Below are 22,239 nucleotides of genomic sequence, written 5' to 3' on the forward strand. Positions count from 1 at the left end.
GTACCAACATTTACTCATTTTACAGCTCAGAAATCTGAGGCACAGAGAAGTTCATTTACCTCCCTAAGGCCACAACGCTAGTAAGTTGCAAAGGTAAATTTGATCCTAGGCAACTGGCTTCAAAGCCTGCATACCGCTCTTCTGAGTGATAATTATAGCTAATAGCTGTTTCCAATTTGACACTGATTTTCTGGTAAGAAGTTGTTAAAATGTCTATTTGAACTTAATAAAACTGAGGTGATTTCAGTCCATCTCCCCTACAGCATTTTCTAAGCAGATTCTTCCTCATTTCCTACCTATTTCTCTAACTTCATTACTCTAAAGATATTAAATAAGACTAGTTTCAGCACTTTTTTTTAACTCAATCATTCCCATTTTTTTACTACTGTGTCCTTTAATCCGTTTTAAATCCTTTCTGATAGAAGCTAATCAAAGAGTTTCTCTAAAAGGAATGAGTGAACCATTGTCATGAATACTTTTATTAAAATTTAAGCATAATATATCCATTAAATTTTCTTCAACCATTAATCTGTTAGGTTGACTTTTACAGTGGAATTACATTTGGCAAATTTCTTTGTCCTTACTGAGTCCAGGCATTTGAAGCTCATGATACCATTATTTTTTTAAAAGTATTTTAATTATCTAAATGTGGAAAGACATACAATATTTTGCAATTATAGCAGCTTTATCAAGCTTCTGATTTTCTGGTACAACTACTTTGGAAATCAATTTGGCACTTCCTTAAAAGCTAGAAATAGAAGTACCATAAGATCCAGCTATCCTGCTCCATGGAATATATCCGAGAGAAATAAGAGCTGTCACACGAATAGACATATGCACACCCATGTTCACTGAAGCACTGTCACAATAGCAAAAAGATGGAAACAATCTAAGTGCACATCAACAGACGAATGGATAAACAAATTATGGTATATCCACACAATGGAATACTATACAATGATAAAGAACAATGATGAATACATGAAACATCTTATGACATGGAGGAAGCTAGAACTCATTATGCTGAGTGAATGTAGTCAGTCACAGAAGGACAAATATTATATAAGACTACTATTATAAGAACTCAAGAAAAGGTTTAAACACAGAAGAAAACACTCTTTGATGGTTACGAGGGTAACGAGGGAGAGTGAGGATTATTTACCTACTAGATAGTAGGTAAGAATTATCTTAGGTGAAGGGAAGGACAGCACACACTACAGGCGAAGTCAGCACAACTGGACTAAACAAAGCTAAGAAGTCTCCTGAATACAATCAAACATTTTGAGGAACAGAGTAGCAGGGGTAGGGATCTGGGGACCATGCTTTCAGGGGACATCTAGGTCAACTGGCATAACAAAGTTTATTAAGAAAATGTTCTGCATCCTACTTTGGTGAGTGGCATCTGGGGTCTTAAAAGCTTGCAAGCAGCCATCTAAGATGCATCAATTGGTCCCAACCACCTGGAGTAAAGGAGAATGAAGAACACTAAAGACACAAGGAAAGTATAGCTCAAGAGACAGAGAGGTCCACATAAACCAGACACTTCATCAACCTGAGACCAGAAGAACTAGATGGTGCCCGGCTACCATGAATGACCGCCCTGACAGGGAACACAACAGAGAGTCCTGGATGGAGCAAGAGAAAGGTGGGGTGCAGAACTCAAATTCCTGTAAGAAGACCAGACTTAATGGTCTGACTGAGACTGGAGGAACCTCGGAAAGTATGCCCCTGGATCCTCTATCAGCCCAGAACTAAAACAATTTCTGAGGCCAACTCTTCAGACAGGGATTGGACTGGACTGTGGGACATAAAGTGATATTTGTGAGGAGTGTGCCTCTTAGCTCAAGCAGATACAAGACACTAAACGGGCAGCTTCTGTCCAGAGGTGGGATGGGAAGGCAGAGAGGGTTAGGAGCTGGCTGAAGGTTGAATGTACATGGGGAACCGGGTAGAAAGGAGGAGTGTGCTGTCACAGTATGGGGAGAGCAATTAGATTCACATAACAATGTATGTATAAATTATTGTATGGGAAAAAAATAAACTAAAAAAAAATTCTGATTTTTTAAAAAAATCTTCCCAGTTTGGGTACTAGAAAGTACATCAATTCCTTTGAAGCTACCATATAATATTTTTACTTAAGCTATTCTCTTCAAACATTGTAAAGATAGTAGGTCCCAACATATTCATTTGATTACTAAATTTCCAGGGAGATAAATATTTAGACTTGAGACTGTAACACGACATATAACAATAGTCGCCCTGTACCTCTCCCCACAGTTTTTTCTCTATATGAAATAAAAATGTTTATGGATACATTATTAAGTATGTTACAGAATACAAAATAAATATGCATTTGTGAGTAATACAATTCAAATTTATTCTAAATTCTTTAATCTATTTTTTTCCAACAGAAATTAATGGAGAAAACAGTGATATCTCTATAAAGCAACGTCTTGCCAACGCAATTATGCAGTTTGAAAACAAAATTACTTTCTCTCCCTCATAATAAACTTAGACAAGTATTTAAATACAATGATGATTTTGAATCCAGCAGAGCTCAGCTTTCCCATAACAGTAAATCAGCAAGTAAAACTCATAGAACTGAAAAGAACAAAGAATTAAATATATACATTTTATAATATTAGTAAGAATTCCCCATAAAAAATTAGTATCTTACTAAATGAATATTTATTGTCACAATGGCATAGCACTTTATTAATACTTTTTCTTACTAACAAAATTCTTATTCAGCCTAATTTACCTGACAATACAATGAGGTAGGGGAAACTGACTTGGATGCTCAACTTCGTGTAGGGAGAAATGGACTGTTTCTAGCTGAACTAGTCATGGTGTCTCTGGTTCTCATACGTAAATGAAACATACATCAGGTCTTCCACAACTGTTGTCATTGTGTGCCTTCAAGTTGATTCTGATTCATGAGACCCTACAGGACACAGAATTGCCCCATAGGGTTTCCTAGGCTGTAATCTCTATGGGAGCAAAGCACCAGATCTTTTCTCCTGCAGAGCAGCTGGTGGGTTCAAACTGCCCGCTTTTTCATTAGCTGTCAAGCTCTTATTCACTGCAACACCAGGGCTCCGCAGGTCAGTATAGAGGGCACTCCCCTACTGTTCGGGATCATTCTATTATGATGACCTATAAAATGATTCTTATATTTATTGATGAGTCTCCAGTATTTAGAATAGTGCCTTGCATAGAGCCGACATTCTTTAACTATTTGTTCGAAGAATGAACACCGATTCTCACTAGAACATAGGGTCCATGAAAGCACAGTCAGTGTTTGTATTATTCACCAGTCTTTTCACCTTATGTGCACACTAGCATGGTTTGTGGCACAAAGTTGCCACTCAATAAATACAAATTGAACAATGAATGTATCAATAAATTAAATAAGTTTCTATGGGTACTCATCAGACACAGAACTAACTTTAGGTCAGTCTCAGAAGACCTACCGTTAGGGAGATGGAGGTAGAAAGGTAGCTAAAATAACAGGCCAAATAGAAAATGTCTATTGGAAAACGGGAAGAGAAAATAAAAGACATTTTTTAAAGCCCTGATTACTTAGTTAAATGCTACTTTAAGTTGTCAAGTACAAGCAAATTTGGAGATCATATGCCCATCACCTATTTCTGAATGCCTGCCAAGGTAATTCATCACATCATGTGATTCCAACTCTTATCCCAGACAATATTTTGGAAGCACGCAATTCAACCAACCAACGGATCAAAACTTACTAAGCATTGACATCTGCCTAATCCTGGGCTAGGTGCTGGGAGATCAAAGATGAAAGACCTGATTTCTCTCAAATCACAAACTAATCTAGGTGCTTTAAAAAGCAGATCAGAATTTCAACATGAGAGATTTACCTAAATTCATGAAATTTTAAACTCACAAGGAACTGCAACCAGATGAATGATAATAGGAAGTTATCATCATATGATAAACTTAGCTCATCAAACCAGCTCTGTATTATTTATAAAGCTTTTTCGTTAAACACATCTCATCTGACGTTCACTAAAATACTGTGAGAAGAGAAATTAGTATTATGCCCATGTTCTTGGGTGAGGAAACTTAGGATCAGAGAGCTCAAATAACTTGGCCCAAACTGATGCATGTACTAAGAAGCAGAGCCAGACTTCAAATCTAGGTCTTCCCACTGTAAATTCCATGCCTTCTCCATTACACTATACTGCTATAAAACACTCATAAATGACCCTCATATCAATATACTCTTTCAAATGTAGCTCCTTTCCCATTGCCAACCACAGCTCATTATTGGAATTGATAATACATGTAAAAGGATATGAGACAAAAATTATTCCAGAATCCCATAGAGATACTTTTCCTCCTTAAATAAATAAACCCATTGCCGACGAGTCAACTCTGACTCATAGTGACCCTATAAATACATAAATCCTTTGTCTTTCAGAGTCTCCTTTAAAATGTGAAGCTGAGCGAAGAGCATGGATGGGTTGCTTTGGCCTTAACTGCTACCAATACATGAAAGTCCCTTCGCTCTATATCTTCTTTGTGTCAAATCCCTTGCATTACTGCTAGCTGCCTCCAAGCTTGCCAGAATCAAGATCTTGGATAAAAATCTAGCTGGCGGAAATTCAATCCAGGCAAGACAAAAGTGATGCTGACAGGCAGAAGTATTTAGAGTAAATAAGGATAAGTGCTGCTTTCCTGGCAATGGGGACATCATTCCCACCAAATATAAACAGCTTTGTGGTGTTACTGGACTCTGTTGCTTCTGGACTTCCTAACAGCTACTGCGGCTGGAAATGCCATCTTCCATCTCCAGCTGGCTTGAAGGCTGCATACTTTCTTCCAAATTAAGATTCTGCCACAGTGATGTACACATTTGTCATATCCAGCTGGACTACTATAATACGTTCTAGCTGGTTCTCAATACACAAATTACATAAACGTTACAGACAACAGTGTAAAGCAATTTACTTGTTGAGAAAACTGGCCATCAAAACTAGATGCAGGCTTCAGTCTCTGGACAGGTCCTTATGCTTGTCAAGACATCAAAGGGCCATTAGCTTTGATCACTAAAGACCATGTCACATCAGAGGCTATAGCCCATCAATCCAATGCCCAGCATTTTGTGATGATGATACAAACAATCGCTGAATATAAAAAAAGAGGGAAAGAGAGAAAGAAAACGTCTAAATGACAGTATGGTATAGACAAAACCTTTGACTTTTCTCATGGGTTTAAATGCCTAAACGCCTTTCAAAACAAGACTTTTGACTTACAACTCTGAATAAGTCAGAGTTAAATAGGTCAGCACTTACATACTTCATAGTACATCTTCACTCATGAAAAAACAATGATCAATAAAACATTACATTAAGTGTAAAGTTACCTGTAAAATTCATCCTGTCAAAATGCCACCTAAAAATCTTTACCCATATGAAAAATGGCAACTAATAACATGCTTTTTTAAATGAATTACCTTTAAATTTGGACTCCCACGAAGAGGTTTAAACTTAGGTATTAAAAAAAAAAAAAGTGTGTGTGTGTTTGTGTGTTATTTGTAATTTCCCCATTTGGACCAAAACTAAATGTCATACCAAATAACACGGGGCAGGGGTTGACAAACGTTTTCTCTAAAGGGCCAGACAGTAAATATTTTAGGCTTTGTGGGCCATGTGGTCTCTAACTGACAGTGGAGCACAAAAGCAGCCATAGACAGTATACAAATGAACAAGCATGGCTGTGCTCTAATAAAACTTTCCTATAGACACTGAAATTTTAACTTCGTATAATCTTCGTATGTCACAAAGTATTCTTCTTTTCATTTTTTTCCAACCATAAAATCTAAAATTCATTCTTAGCCTGCAGGACTACAGAAACAGGCGGCAGGCCAGATTTAGCCCATGGGCCGTGTTTGTTCACCCGTTTTATGAGAGTACACTGAATAGTATGTAAAATTAGGTCCTGAGGACCTAAATTCACAGCTCTGCCACTGCCTTCCTAGGGCGACTCTGGGCAAGTTATTTAACTTACCTCAGTTTTCTCATCTATAAAATGGAGTTAGTAAGATTAAGAGCCTCGGTGCGTTATTGCAAGTATGAACTGTGATTATGCATTTTGCAAATGATACTCCTTGCACATAGTAAGTGTTCAAACGTCATCTATTAGTATGTATTATTATTCCAAAGTCAGTTCCTCTTTAGCTTATTTCAGCGGAATCAGAAAATGAGCCCTTTTGTGTTTAGATTTTCAAAAGTATGTTTTTAAGACTCTTCTAGTCTCAGAGAAGAAGGGAACTGGAATTACCCCCCAAATGCCAAATGTACAAGCAACCCTGCATTGCAAAATCTGCCTAAAAGCCAAGTTCCACCAGAACTGATTGATACCTACCCGATTTCTGTCTTCAGTTGTCAACAGGTTATTTGCCACGCATTGATCCAAGACATCTTTAACCAGAAGCTTGTCCACCAGAGTAGGCTGAAGGAGGTTCAGCAGTTGGAGACACTCATCGTGAGCGCTCTCAGATGATGGCGAGGGCAAGTCAGTGAGGTCAGGGTTCATGTAGCGGGCGGCTAAAGAGTTGCCTGCTCGCTGGAGGGCCGCCACAAATTCCCTGGTCCAGCCAAGGGGCCAGTCCCCCTTCTCCAAGTAGTTCAAAAGCAGTTCAACTGCCTGCATGTCCCCGGTGGTGGCAGCCGTCTTCTGAATCTGCTCCTTAACTTCTGCAGGCAGAAATGTCAGGTAGTCCAGCACGGGCTGCACATGGATGTACGTTTTCAGTCTGACCCTGAAGCACGAGATGAGATAGCGGAAACTCTTGTCTAAGGAATACCCACCTGACATCTTTGGATTTCAGAGAGGGGAGAGGATTCTCCGAATTAGACAAGTCAGGTTCCTAGTTCGTGAGATGTGTACCGCGGTCCACGGCTTTGGAGCAGTGAGGTCGGCCGGGATGTGCCTGACGACTACGAGGCTGCCGGCAGGGCCCCTGGTTGGCGCGCGGGGACGCGGTCGCACCTAGGCAGGTGGGGGACGCGACGGCCGGCAGGCGCGGGCAGGCGGGCGCCGCCTCTCCGATTCTCGCTGGTGCGCGCTCGGGCCGGGGACCGGGGGCCGGGGACGCCGCTGCACGCTCAGGTGGGAGCTTTATGTGGGGCTTTCCGTCAGGCAGTTTTTAAAAGTTTGCCGGACTTTGGTTTCTGTTTCGATTCTCTTCTCTAGCACTTTCGAAACGCAATCAGCTGGAAGGGAGGTGTCTGTTTCGTTGGGGCAGAGCCACCCTTTGGCTGGTTCTGGCAAAGAGAGGCCTTTGGTCAGGGGCACCGGGGGAAATGGAAAAGGAAAGCGAATTCTCTGTTTCACCAAGTAAGACAACGCTCCAGCAATGCTCTTTTTTCCGGGTGTCTTGCCTTCCAATCAAGGTTGTTCCTCAAAAATCAGATCTTACCGAACTTTCCGCAGCCCTTTTGTAATATCCTTTGGCAATCCAAGTGTGGAGGGCACGAAAGCGTGTGATTTGACACTTACCACCGGAGAGGTAAGGAGGTACTAACTACCACAGAGCCTGATGCGAGCAAGGAACGAGTTACCCTTTGCTGGGAATGCAGGTAGATTTTGTCTGGCCGAAGTGGGTGAGACTGCAAAGGATAGGTAAAGAGATAAAGCTAAGAAGACATCTTTCCGGAGATGTGTGACCCCAGATTCCCAGGACATAGAGACTCTGGTCCTTCCTAGATAAACTTGGCCTCCTGTGGGTCCCCAGGAACTAACTTGTTCTTTGAGGAGCTTGGGAGTGGCTATGAAAAAGGTGTGTAATGATAAACTTAACTTTATCGCTTTATGCTTAGTTAGATTGCTACTAGTTATACAGCTTCAATCAGTGCCTGGTGACAGACACCAAGGGACTTCAACCACCAACTCAGCTTAGGAGGAAGCCAAGAGAGAGGGTTTCCTGTCTCCAAGCATGAAAGCTCGCCGTATTCTTTAATATACAACTTCAGTAAAACAAAACAAAACCAAAAAATCCCCAACTTATTTTTTATATAGCTGCCATTCTTTTCTTGGATTCAATACAGCAAGTTTTGGCTGAAGCAGCTAGGAACTTAATTAGCAACTAATGTACCAACTTGTAGTAAACATCAACATTTGTCTATGTCATGAAGGAAAAAAAAAAAAAGACACGCACACTGAAAAATGGCAGCTTCATTTCAGCATACAAGCCACATAAAAGTGAGTCCTTGAGGTTGCTACTCACTAAAGCATTCTGCAACTGTGGTTGATTGTGAGTGGTAGTATATACACATCACAATTAGAACCTCATGCTTCAGAATTATATGGAAGGGTCATTGAAGCTGTCAAAAAGATACATTTAGGAAAAGTAATCTGTTCATAAAGCACATTCAGTGAAGTCTAGATAGGCCAGGGAAGCCTGGTGGCACTATAGACTGGGTAAGTACAGAGTCTTTGTGTCCAACTGAACACTTTATCGCAAGCTGTTCTATTTTATTCTCTAATTATATTACGTGTTGTTGTTAGGTGCTGTCGAGCTCGGCTCCAACTCTTAGTGGCCCTGTGTACAACAGAATGAAACAATGCCCAGTCCTGTGCCACGCTCACAATCATCGCTATGTTTGAGCACGTTGTTGCAGCCACTGTGTCAGTCCATCTTATTGAGGGTCTTCCTGCTTTTCACTGACCGTCTACTTTGCCATCCTTCTCCAAGGACTGATCCCGCCTAATAACATGTCCAAAGGTCATAAGACTCGCCATCCTCGCTTCTAAGGAACATTCTGGCTGTACTTCCTCCAAGACAGATTTGTTTGTTCTTCTGGCAATCCTTGGTATATTCAGTATTCTTCACCAACACCACAATTTGAACGCGTCAATTCTTTTTTTGGTCTTCCTTTTTTTATGTTATGCAGTTAAGCCTTTTTCTTCCCCCAAGGATTGTAAGCTGCTTGAAGAAGGGACATGTTTACACAGTAACCAGTACAATACTCTACAAATAGTGGGCAGTGGCCATTGGTGGTTTCCCCCGAAGGGGAGTTTTATTTGTGCTGACCCTAGCCGCTGGCCTAATGTCAAACACAGTGAAAGTCACTGAAGTAAAAGGAACCTTGGGCCTTGCAGGTGGGACTGATTTATGCTATCCTTTTCTGTTTATTCATTGAACGGTACTATTTCTTTAATTAATTTTGGGAGCTGACCTTGTACCTAGGTAGATGATAATAGAAGAGAGTTAAATTAGATGTTTCTACACAAGTATTCAAATTATTAATTTCTGTCATTGGGTTTAAGAGGGTATCTTTTAGGACAATTGCAAAAAAGCCCCTACCCACCCCACCCCCCGCTGGTTCCATTCAGTATGTTAAAGCAAAACAAAGAAAACAAAAAACACTGTGTCCCATTGCACCCATCCTCTGTCTTTAGTTTCAAACACTGGGGAATGAGAGGAGATGGGCGATTAAACATGGGGAAATAGTTAATATCCTCTCCTTGACACTACTTCATAGGAATTGCTGTCCTGGTGGAGAAAGGATCAAAAGTAGATGTTTAAATGTTTGATATTCATTTCTTTGGACCAAATTATATTATTCATTTATTCAATAATTTAACAAATATTTATTAACTGCCTACTGTATAACCAGCATTGTTCTAGGTGCAGTTAATAAAAAGAATTCACTGCTTTTATAGAGCGCACATTCTAATGGAAGTGGGGAAATAGAAAATAAATAATAATTAAAAAATATACAGTGTTCCAGGTAATGATACATACTTTGTAGACAATGGTAAGATCTAAATAATAATGCCCATTACAGTTTCACTGGTTGATTTGCCATATAGACGCCCTCTCCTAACCTTCGCTGTTAGCATCATATTACATCCATCAATAGCAATTCATATTTACTCTCAAATAGGAATCATTCTGCTAGATGAGGATTGGCAGTAGGTTGGGAGCACCTGGCAAGAAGCCCTGTAGGCTCAAGGTTAAGTGGTTGGCTGCTAACCAAAAGGTTGGTGGTCCAAACCCACTTACCGAAAAAAATACCAAACCTGTTGCCATCGAGTCCATTCTGGCTTATAACGACCCTATAGAACAGGGTAGAACTGCCCCATATGATTTCCAAGGAGCACCTGGTGGATTCCATCTGCCAACCTTTTGGTTAGCAGCTGTAGCTCTTAACCAGTATGCCACCAGGGGCAATGCAAATCCTATGGGGCAGTTCTGCTCTGTCACATGGAGTCACTATGGATCAAAAATTGACTCCAGGGCACCTAAGAACAACAGGGAGTGCCTGAGGGAAAACAGGAAGTAACCTCTTTTTTTAGGAATTTACCATACTCTTGATATGCAATCTTCTAGAGAAAGAAGTTTGAGGACACAAAAGCCAAGCCATGTCTCTTAAACTATTTTTTTTTCATCTCTCTCTATCTATATATATACTGCTTTATAAAATGATTTATTAATGTAAATCAATTCTTTTTTTTTTAATTGTGCTTTAGGTAGAGGTTTACAGTTCAAGTTAATTTCTCATTCAAAAATTTATACACATATTGTTCTGTAACATTGATTGCCATCCCCACTATGTGACAGCACACTCCCCCTCTCAAACCTGGGTTCCCCATGACCATTCATCCAGCTCCTGTCCCTTCCTGCCTGCTCGTCGTTCTCGTCCAAATGGACAGGAGCTGCCCATTTGGTCTCGTATATTTGATTGAACCAAGAAGCACATTCCTCTCGTGTTATTTTTTGTTTCATTGGCCTGTCTAATCTTTGTCTGAAAAGTGGGCTTCAGAAATGGTTTCAGTTTTGGGTTAGCAGAGCATTTGGGGGCCATAGTTTCAAGGGTTCCTCTGGTCAGTGTCAGATCGTCTATATTTTTGTGTCCTGATTTAGTTTATTTTCTGGTATTCATTTGTGTTTTAAGTGTTTTCCTCTGTGGAGTTTCTCTTAATTGTTTTCATTTTCATCTTCCTCCTGGTTTTCTAAATGTAAGTTTCTATTTCCTTTCTCCTTTGAGTTAGGCTATCTATTGGTTTTTCTTTCTTTCTTTCTTTTTTTCTAGATGCCTATTTTCCCCCTTCTTTTTAAGTGCTGAAGAAGCACTTCAGCCCCCATCAGTTTTAAAAGCCACCCTTTTGCATTTTCTTCTCTAAATGGCAATTCAGGAAGATACTAGGTAACAGATTTTCCCTGTTACCCAACATTTCACTTGAGTTCTCTACATTTCAGCAGTAGTAACAATGATACCCTAGACTAGAGGCAACAAGCAACAACAGCAACAATCACAGCTGCTTCTGGTTTGACAACTGCAACAGGCAGCCTCAGAGCCCAACCCTTCTTTAAATATCGGGCTCTGGCTTATCCTCCTACACAGAGCAGAACAGGCCAGACATTTTCTTGTTCATGTCAAGATAACCACAAAATGGGCCATAGCTGACCTCGACTGGTTTTAGCAGGCTTTCAACGCCATCTTAGCACTTTAAGTGACCTATTAGCTTATTAAGTGCAAAATACATATAAGCACCCCGCCTCTGGGTGGAGACTCAACATGCTAATGAAAGAAGATTGGCCTCTTCCTCCATCCCAGGAAATCAAACCCATGTCTAAATAAAATGCATAGTCATCCCTAAGCTTTGGGCACCTGTGCAAAGGGCGATCCTGAATATACATAATAAATTTACATTTCCTTGCCTGCTTTCTGGAAGAAGGTCGCCTCCCCAAGCTGCCTGCAAGCAGTCTTGGAGGCACTAGCCCAGACGGTTCCTTTCCTTGTGCAATGAAATAAAGGTACCTTTCTGATCTCGTACTTTCACCTCTTGTTTATTGGTTGTGACAAGCCGTGCCAAGCAAAACCTGGGGTTCCACCTGGCAACAAAACTAGGACTAGAATTTAATGGCAGTAATGCCTTCATCTCACATACTTTGGACATGTTGTCAGGAGGGACCAGTCCCTGGAGAAGGACATCGTGCTTGGAAGAGAGTCAGTGAAAAAGAAGAAGACCCTCAACGAGATGGATCGATTAACACAGTGGCTGCAACAATGGGCTCAAACGTATCAATGACTGTGAGGATGGCGCAGGACCAGCAACGTTTCATTCTGTTGGACATGCGGCCACTGTGAGTTAGAACTGACTCGATGACACCTAACAACAACAGTGCCTTTTTTCAAAAACAATAACAATAAATTTAGTTTAATAAGGAAATTATCTAGAACTGTTATTCTGGTCTTTCATGTATTTATTCAATTGTATCAATAAAGAATCTACTCTGTGTAATTTAAAGTGTTAGATGTTCTTAACCAGCACTATAGAGCTGTATTTCAGAACAGAGACTCTGGGCTCAGCGCGTCAGGTTCACACCTCAGGACTACCTCTTAATCACTGTATGGCCTTGGGAAAATCACCTCTGTCAAACAGAAAAACAAATCCAGACTTTGGTAAGGAGAAGCGTTATTCAAGAAGAAAAAGGGGAGAAGGGAACTAATGTAGTAGTGGGCAAGGAGGGGCTACTGCAATAGAAAGAACACCCCGAACATAAGCTATGCAAGAGTCTCAAAAGAGTTAGGGAAGAGATGTTTTTATTTTACATAGACAGAGAGTAAACAAGGATAGAAAAAACCCAGATGTGAGGATATTATCGAATAGTAAATCAGAATGGTTTATGCTGAAGTCAGTCTACACTTTGAGAACCCAAAAACACCCATTGCCATCGAGTCAAATTCCAACTCATAGCGACCCTATAGGAGAGAGTAGAAGAACCCCATGGAGTTCCCAAGGCTGTAACTCTTTATAGAAGCAGACTGCCACATCTTTCTCCTGCGGGACGACTGGTGGTTTCGAACCACCAATCTTTCTGTTAGCAGCTGAGCTCTTAACCACCGTGCCACCAGGGCTCCTTATTCTCCGGGAAGGGCCCTTAAATAAGGGTAGTATGCTGGCTCAGGCTGTGGGTGGGCCAGAGTTCAGGGACTTGGGGCAAGCAGAGAAGCTTCACCAAAGTTTGGTTAACAAGCACTTTGTTTCTGATTGATTCGTGAGGGCAAGCAATTCAGTTACACATTTTTGAGTCAAGGAATGGGAATTTGGAGGGTCTGTGCTTGGCTTTGTCGTAGGTAAACAAGGAGGCAGCCATGAGTCTTTATCTAAGTCATATGGGAAGGGTGGTTATTTGCAGCAAGCTGTTTTCCTGAACACAACACTTTCTTTAACCATTGTTGTTTTCCAATATCATGGGGTTCAGGTAAAATTCAATATTAACACTTCAAAACTTCTTAATTTTAAAATGAGACTGATACTAGTACCTGTCATTAGAAGTCTAAGGATGGACTATAAAGCACTTGATACTGCGCCTGGCACATAGTACCTGCCTAATAAGTAACTACTAGTATTCTTACACAAACAGTGAGTAAGAGACTGTGCCAGCCCTCAAAAAATGCACAGTTCATAGAGGAAATAAATTAATTCTGTACATAAACACTATATAGTCAGTCTGTATGCAGGCTCCCTTTTTGCAAGACGCAGAAGCTGATAAGCTGATTTAGCAGAAACATTTACTGAAAGTATACTGTCACAGCTTTATATCTCACAAAGATAGATTCAAAATAGAAAAAGAAATTCTAAGTTTAAATCATGATACTTATTTCTTAATCACTTCCAACAGTTAGATATAAAGTTCCAGTTTTAAGTGTGCACATATAAGAACTTTTTTACATAATAAACTTACACAGTTTTGGCAAAAAAAAAAAAAAATTATATATCAATGGAAAATTTTCCCAACATTGATTTTCAAGATGTTTTCTTCATAGCTTAAGTCCTTTCAAAAACAGTTACTTGCACGTTTTTGTTAAAACAGCGCCTTTGTCTCAAAAGGCAGAGATTGTGCTGCTTCTACTTATTTTAAAATAAATGCTTATAAGCATGCTGCTGTTGCTAGCTGCTGTTGACACCATTCTGACTCATAGTGACCCTCTATACAATGGAATGAAACGTTGCCCAGTCCTGCACCATCCTCACAATTATTTTTATGCTTGAGCCCATTGTTACAGGAACTGTGTCAGCCCATTTTGTTGAGGGTCTTCCTCTCTTTCAGTCACCCTCTACTTTACCAAGCATGATTTCCTTCTCCAGGGATTGATCCCTCCTGATAGCACATCCAAAGTAAGCGAGAAGTCTCCCCATCCTCTGTTCTAAGGAATATACTTCTTCCAAAAAGTATACTATACTTCTTCCAAGACAGATACCTTCATTCTTCTGGAAGTGAATGGTATTTTCAATATTGTTCGCCAACACCATAATTTATATGTGTCGATTTTTCTTGTTGTTTTTGTTAGGTGCTGTCAAGTCGGTTTGGATTCATAGTGACACCATGTACAACAGAATGAAACACAGTCTGGTCCTGTGCCATCCTCACAAACATTGCTATGTTTGAGCCCACTGCTGCAGCCACTGTGTCAATCTATCTGGGTGGGGAATCTTCCTCTTTTTTTGCTGACTTTCTACTTTACCAAGCATGATGTCTTTCTCCAGGGACTGGTCTCTCCTGATAACATGTCCGAAGTATGTGAGATGAAGTCTCACCATCCTTGCTTCCAAGGAGCACTCTGGCTGTACTTCTTCCAGAACAAACTTGTTCGTTCTTCTGGCAGTCAGTGGCATATTCAATATACTTTGCCAACATCATAATTCAAAGGCGTCAATTCTTCTTTGGTCTTCCTTGTTAATTGTCCAGCTTTCGCATGCATACGAGGTGATAGAAAATACCATGGCTTGGGTCAGGTGCACCGTAGTCCTCAAAGTGACATCTTTGTTTTTTAAAACTTAAAAAAAGGTATTTTTGCAGCAGATTTGCCCATTGCAATACATTGTTTGATTTCGTGACTGCTGATCCATGGGTATTCATTGTTGATGCAAGTAAAATGAAATTCTTCACAACTCCAGTGTTTTCTCTATTTATCATGCCATTGATTATTGGTCCAGCATACTACCATCAAATGTAGTTAGAGTGTGTTGGGGCAATGGTCTGCCTATACGTCTCCCATACAGGCTGCCTAGGTAAAGGCCTTGGGCCCAGAACATTCTCCGATAAGGAGGCTGGGAATTGGGTTGCCTTCTCTCTCCTGGTTCCTTCTCCCTATCAGAGAAGACTTTTTACCCTGTTCTGGGCACACAGTAAACTTTCTCTGTCTTTTGCAGATGTGCAGGCACCATATGGCACATGGCCAATCCTACTACTTCTATATCTGCTCCTCGTGGGTAGGGAACGGGGTCTTTCATACTATGGCAGAAGAATGGGGACATACCAGATTGTAAGAGCTGGCCTCGAGGGTTGGACTGAAGGGGCAACAGGCTTTGTGAGGCCAAACATGAGCGCCCTCATGTGGTCCACTAGTTCACTACAGTTTGCTAAGTCATCCTTATGTAAGTCCCTGGCATGTAGCCACTATTGTCCACTACCGCTATAAAACCTCTGCCCTCCCACTGCAGGGTGCAGAGATCTGCTTTGGTCCTAAGGCTGCCCAGTACTTGGTCTTGTATGTAAGTCCTCCTAATAAACTCCTTTGCTGCCACACTGGAGTTGCCTGCGTCTTTCTTTGGTATCTCAGTGCCCTCCATGCCTGGACAATTGGTGAGCCAACCAGGAGACTGAGGAAATGGCAAGTGGGAGTGAAGCCTCTGCACGGGAAATCCCGGCTAGCCAGCAACCTCCATGTGGGAAGGTCTGGCAGGTATGCTTTTCTGTGGGGAAAACCCCCCACTAGCCAGAGTATGGGGACACCCGGAAGACACCAAGTGGCTTAGCCTGGTTGTGGGAAGACACGCGCCTTCATAAATGGAAGAGAAGCTAGGAGAGCAATAGTGGCCGTGGGATGGCTGCTGCTCTGGGCCATTTAGCTGACCACCAAAGCCCAGCTATATGCTAAAGCACACATAAGAGCTTTGCAGGAAGAGTTACAGTTGGAAAGGGATGTGCAACCATTGTGTGTGATATATTGAGCAGCTGCATCCATGAATGGGATGAGCAACTAGAAATGCTTGCCTGAAGGTTTGTAAAGATGGGGGATTCAAGGGCTAGGGGAACAATCCCCAAGCCACTGCTCAAAGCCCTGTAACAGTGGAACCAGAGATAGTTGGAGTGGCTAAGCAGGTCCCATGTGCTGAGAACCCTGTAACACCAGCATAAAGCAAGAGTTGAAACAGCAAAAAAAAGAAAGGAGTCAAAAACCCTTCAAGATAGCTTGTGTTGAACTGCCTTGGAAAGACCTTAGAGGCCCTCTCTGGAATTCTGGAATTCTCTGATAACTGCCTCCCCCCCCCCCAAGATAACTGAGCAGCAACATAGATGCAGCTGCAATCATAAGGAGAAAACTAAAAGAGGAGGGTCCACCTCCATGTTACCAGGCAACTGGGCTGAACCCATGCTTGCAATTGGTACAGTGGAGGCGTGGCTCCACAAATGACTGAGGGCTCTACCAACTTTGCCCAGATCTTCTGACTTTCAGACATAATTAAGACTGAGGATTAAGCCTAATTTCTTTGTCACCAGGGAGGTCCAAAGGCCTTATGTTTCAATTAAAATTCAATGGGGAAATGAAAAGACTTGTATGTCTTTGGTTTTCAGATACTATTGCACAGGTGACTGTGATCTCTATAATACCTGGCACCAAAATGAGGAAAACTTTTGGGTCTGAGGTCACCATCATTGAGACCCTTGCCCAAGCCTGACTATGGATAAGTCCCTTCGGGGCCCCTACAAGCTCCTATTATATGTACTGATGATATTGATGCATTAACATATACATTTGTAAACTTTTATCTCCAAGCCCTGACAGGAATTGCTGCAGTTAAGGCCATTTTGTGGGGCACACAGAAACTGTGACATGGGCTATAGCTAATACCCTGGTCATTCAGTCTGACCACTGACAAACCTCAGACTAACATATAAAGCAAGCCCCTATGGGGATGAGATATCTGGACCAAAAAAAAAATCAGTTCTGCTCATGATAAACTTCTGTTACTTGTGTGGATGGTCACCAGAAAGGTCCCTATGCTGAGAGGAAAACAACCAAGGAGTAGACCGCTTCTGCCAACTGACTACAGAGGCTGAAGCATCCTCTATTCCAGAGCAAAGAGATGTGCAACTGACCACCTCTTGGATTTAAGAGAGGATGGCCTGTGGAGATTCACACACCATCCTAGACTGGGCCTGCACGCATGGATTGCCACTGTCATCAGAAAACGCCGGACAGCACAGAAAAGCTGGCCTGCCTACAAAACCAACCCAGGGACAGATTCCTGAGCCAACAGACCAGGGCGTTTCAGCTGGTAAATCATATCAGGGCCTCTTATCCTATACAGAGGCTTCCACTCGACCTTGAATGAACTCTTCATGCTCCATATCACCCCAAGATATAGGGACTATTGAGCACTTCAGTGGACAGGCTTAAATGGCTAACGGGAGGGAACAAGACAACCCCAGCCTGAACTATATATCTCAGGCAAGCAGTCTGGGGTCTCAATGCAGCAGTTCCCTGTTAGGGCATTTCTCATTTGTGCCGTATGTTTGCTCAGACTGTCTATTCTATAAAACATGTTTCTTTTGCATACAACTGTTCCTGACAAAAGTTCTGGGTTCCCACAGAGGTCACTGCATCAAGACTAGGACAGACAGCCTGGGTGGCTATACCTGAGCAACATTCACCTCAAGTCCCATAGGAAATAGGGGAGGGGAGAGGCAAATTGTTAATGTTGTCTCTTCTTCCCAGATTATCTCACAAGGATGGACAGGCCCCTCATCCATGGGCCCCAATGATACAGGCTTTTGCTAGAGCTACCGATCAGACCAACTGTTTGCTCTGTTAACATCTGAACCAACATGACGAGTCATCTCCTCACACTGTTTCAGCTGATCTGTCAACAAGGAAGACACCTCATGGACCAAATGAATGTGTAACCTCGTGTACTGAGGAGATCACGTGGTAAATGAATACGTTTGAATTCACTACTCATGGAAAACATCTTTTGAAATATGAAAGCTGCTTGTGGGGAGTGCTCCATCTTTAGAAGGAAATTTCTCTCTATGCGTTAAAAATGTAAATGGCATGGGACTAGATGGTTTAACTCTGAGATCTGTACTTTAAAGACTAAGTTTGACATTACTGTGGACATAGAAAACTTACAGAATTTGACCAGGAGGTCCAATGTACATTGACTAACTACACGAAGTCTGAATTAGCCTGGTCTGGCAATGGTAATACCTTGTTCAATTGTACTAAGAAAGAGAGCTTCTGTGTTACTTTACGGAAATGTGTACTGCTCATATAACGTGCCATGTTGAGAGAAATATAGTGGTTTTACATGAATGAATCAGAACATGTTATATATACATAAGATTGGACAAATGTTGCCCTTTGATCTATTCAGTTGGCTTGGATTAAGCCACTACTTGGGTGGCTGATTGGGATCTCTCCTCCAAGCAGGCTTGACTGTCCCTGCTGGGGACAGTCCTACTTGTTGTTGTTCTTAGGTGCTGTTGAGTTGGTTCCGACTCATAGCGACCCTCTGTACAACAGAACAAAACACTACCCAGTCCTGCACCATCCTCGCAATCGTTGTTATGCTTGAGCCCATTGTTGCAGCCACTGTGTCAATCCATCTCATCAAGGGTTTTCCTCTTTTTTGCTGACCCTCTACTTTACCAAGCATGCTGTCCTTCTCCAGGGACTAGTCCCTCCTGATAACACGTCCAAAATATGTGAGACAAAGTCTCGCCATCCTTGCTTCTAAGGAGCATTCTGGCTGTACTTCTTCCAAGACAGATTTGTTCGTTCTTCTGGCAGTCCCTGGTATATTCAATATTATTCACCATAATTCAAAGGCATCAATTCTTTTTTGGTCTTCCTTATTCATTGTCAAGCTTTCACGTGCATATGAGGTGCTTGAAAACACCATGGCTTGTGTCAGACGCACCTTAGTCCTCAAGGTGACATCTTTGCTTTTTAACACTTTAAAGAGGTCTTTTGCAGCAGATTTGCCCAATACAATGTGTCATTTGATTTCTTGACTGCTGCTTCCATGGGTGGTGATTGTGGATCCAAGTAAAATGAAATCCTTAACAACATCAATCTTTTCTCTGTTTATCATGATGTCATTTATTGGTCAGGTTGTGAGGATTTTTGTTTTCTTTATGTTGAGGTGTAATCCATACTGAAGGCTGTGGTCTTTGATCTCGATCAGTAAGTGCTTCAAGTTCTCTTCACTTTCAGCAAGCAAGGTTGTGTCATCTGCATAATGCAGGTTGTTTATGGGTCTTCCTTCAATCCTGATGCCACATTCTGTGGGGATATATGCCATTTAAACATGGCTGCACTATTGACAACTGCAGCCCCCACAGGCCTCTATGCTGTATATGACATGTTGGAGACTTGTCAGCGATAAGAAAGAGATTAGGCACGACTTGTTTTCCCAAACCTATTATCCTATTACTGATTGGCTTGTTTACCTGAATTCCTTCTCCCTTGCCTGAAACTTATTGTTACTCACCCAAAGCCCATTGTTCTGTTATTTGCTTCACTGCTTGCTGTATTGACTATAAAATAAACTCCTGGACTGAAGCCAGGGTCGACTCCTCAGAGTGACCCTCCTGGCCCCACTTCTCTGTAAGAGTTGTGGCATTGGTTATTGTCTCCGCCACCCCAACAACCGTCGCCGCTGCGACAACATTCTTCTCTTCATATAGTTCAGATTCTCCGATTTATTTACTCAGCATACAAATTGAGTAAGTATGATGAAAGGATACCAACCTAATGCACACCTTTCCTGACTTTAAACCTACTAGTAACTCTCATTAAATGCTGCCTCAAATGATGCACAGATATAACATCCACCAGAGTTATACACTAAACCACAGGCATGCAGTTCAACGTCCAAAATGGGTGATGGGCATACCAGGCTTTGGTAATCCTTTGCTTCTTTTTTGGCATGCTGATGGGAGTCAGGGGTGGACTGTTGGGGGAATGGCCTGCCTCTACACCTCCTTTCCAGGCTGCCCAAGTAAAGGCCTTGGGCCCAGAACATTCTCTGATAAAGAGGCTGGGAATTGGGTCACCTTCGTTCTCCCAGTTCCTTCTCCTTATCAGAGAAGTCTTCCCCTGGTTCTGGGCACACAGTAACTTTCTCTGTATCTTACACATGCATGGGCACCATACAGCACCTGGCCAACCCCACGTCTATATCTGTTCCTGGCAGGGAGGGAATGGGGTCTCTCATACTACAGTACAAGAGGAGGGACATGCCAGCTTGTAAGAGCTGGCCTCAAGGGGTGGACTGAAGGGGAAGCAGGCTTTGCAATGCTGAACATGAGTGCCCTCAATTCTACTAGTTCACTACAGTTTGCTAAATCATCCTTATGTAAGTCCCTGGCATGTAGCCACTACTGTCCACTACCCTTATAAAACCTCCTCTCTCCCACTGCAGGGTGCGGAGCTCTGCTTTGATCCTCTGGCCACCCAGGATTTGGCCTTGTATGTAAGTCTTCTAATAAATTCCTTCATTGCCACACTGGAGTTGCCTGCCTCTTTCTTTTGTCTCTTGGTGCCCTCCATTTCCAGAAGCAAGTTTCATGTTACTGGTCCATGCCTGGACAGAGTGCCATTATTTTCACCTTGTAATCATGGTGGGCATTCAGCTGGTAGAGACTTTTAGGGTAGATGTACCAGCCTGTTTTCATTCTGACTGAAGGATGGCTATTCTGATTGGTTAACACTTGTCCCCCTACAAATTGTTAAATATTTTGATTTCATCTCTTCCCATATTATGACTGACAAAGGCTTGAAGTAAGAGTAGGAGGGCTAGGAAATAAGTTATTGAAATCAAATTTGGAGATAAATTGGACCAAAGTTTTGAATTGCTAAATCACAAAGATTTAAACTAAGATTAAAAAAATAATGAATCATTGTCAATTAATTTTTTATTACTAATGCACTAGGTTATATGTTATATTTTAAAATTTTATTATTTCATCTTCACCTGATCCCTTACTATTTTTGTTTGTATCCTCTAATATATCATTTTATTATAACTATACATGTAAAAATTTTCTAAATAAATATACATTTATTGGGGTCTGTGTTCAAATGTTTTTATTGATAGGGATCCAGAACAAAGTACTTGGAGACCACAGCTCTAGAGAGTCTCCCAAAAGCTGGACGTAGTGATCAATTTAAAGAACAGGATTAGCAAGAAGGAAAGAGGAAGGTATTTAGGTGAAAGGAGAGGAAAATCTGAGCACAAAAGGGAAATTAAACTTTCAGATCTTGAATGCAGAATATTTCAAGTTGGATGTCTTATTATTGTTTTGTAACTAATGTTAGTATACACAAATTAACACACAGAACCGGAATATATTTCATATTCTATTTGCCAGACATGCTGTCCAGCATATCTTTTCCTGAATTGACTATCTTAATAAAACTCATTTTTTAATGTAGAAAATAGTTTATGTTCACTGTAGAAACTTCAGGGGGAAATCACATAATTCCAAAGATTATATGAAGTGCTTGTAATCCCATCACCCAGAAATAAGCATTTTTAACATTTTAAGTATATTTCCTACCAATACTTAATGTATAGATATATATGTGTATGAATATATACACACGTTCAACATATGTTCAAGAGAGGTTAATGTGTGATAGTCTCAACTGTAAAGAAGAAATCCCCAAGGAAGAACTCTCCATAGGGAGATCATGTTGACATGCAAAAGGAAGAAAAAAACCTGTGAGAGATTTCCTGTGGCAGGAAACTTTACACAGCAATGTCTAATACTGAATAATAAATTCATTCCTGTGTTGCACTATGCTCTCCTGACCCTTATTCATCCCAGATCTTTTGTAAAAGTCTGCCACATATAACAGGCTTGTAGTTGTGGTACTTTGGTGAATAAAGGAGGAGAGGTAGTGGTCCCATGTGGTGGAGTAAAGCTGTATGGAAAGAAAGTGTATCTGTAAAAAGTGAGATAAGGAGCATGTATTGAGAAATCAATCCAAGGGAGAGAATAAGAACATAAACCCTCAAGGAATTCTCAAATACCTTGGGAGCTGTGCCAGATTTACCTTGTGTGTGAGACGGGAAGGGCCATCTCAGTAGGCAAGCATTCAGCCACAAGATAAAGTATGCCTGAGTAAATGTAGCCCAACAAGAGGGATTGATTTTCCTTTCATAACAAGAAAAATC

General features: G+C 41.3%; 1 protein-coding gene across 5 annotated transcripts in view; it reads right to left on the reverse strand.

Annotated features, from left to right (window-relative positions):
• Positions 1-22,239, reverse strand: part of IFIH1 (interferon induced with helicase C domain 1) — a 106,281-nt gene that overhangs the window by 59,791 nt on the left and 24,251 nt on the right. For 2 of the 5 annotated variants that reach the window (XM_023730480.1, XM_004375429.3), the window contains exon 1: positions 6,397-7,165. The exons of 2 other annotated variants lie outside the window; for them this stretch is intronic. In XM_023730480.1, coding sequence (XP_023586248.1) covers positions 6,397-6,849 — 453 coding nt within the window. In that variant the 5' untranslated portion in view covers positions 6,850-7,165. One more of the 5 variants, XM_023730483.1, reaches the window with a different exon arrangement.

Source organism: Trichechus manatus, unplaced genomic scaffold (assembly GCF_000243295.1).
Source record: "Trichechus manatus latirostris isolate Lorelei unplaced genomic scaffold, TriManLat1.0 scaffold00036, whole genome shotgun sequence".
NCBI classification, from domain to species: domain Eukaryota; kingdom Metazoa; phylum Chordata; class Mammalia; order Sirenia; family Trichechidae; genus Trichechus; species Trichechus manatus.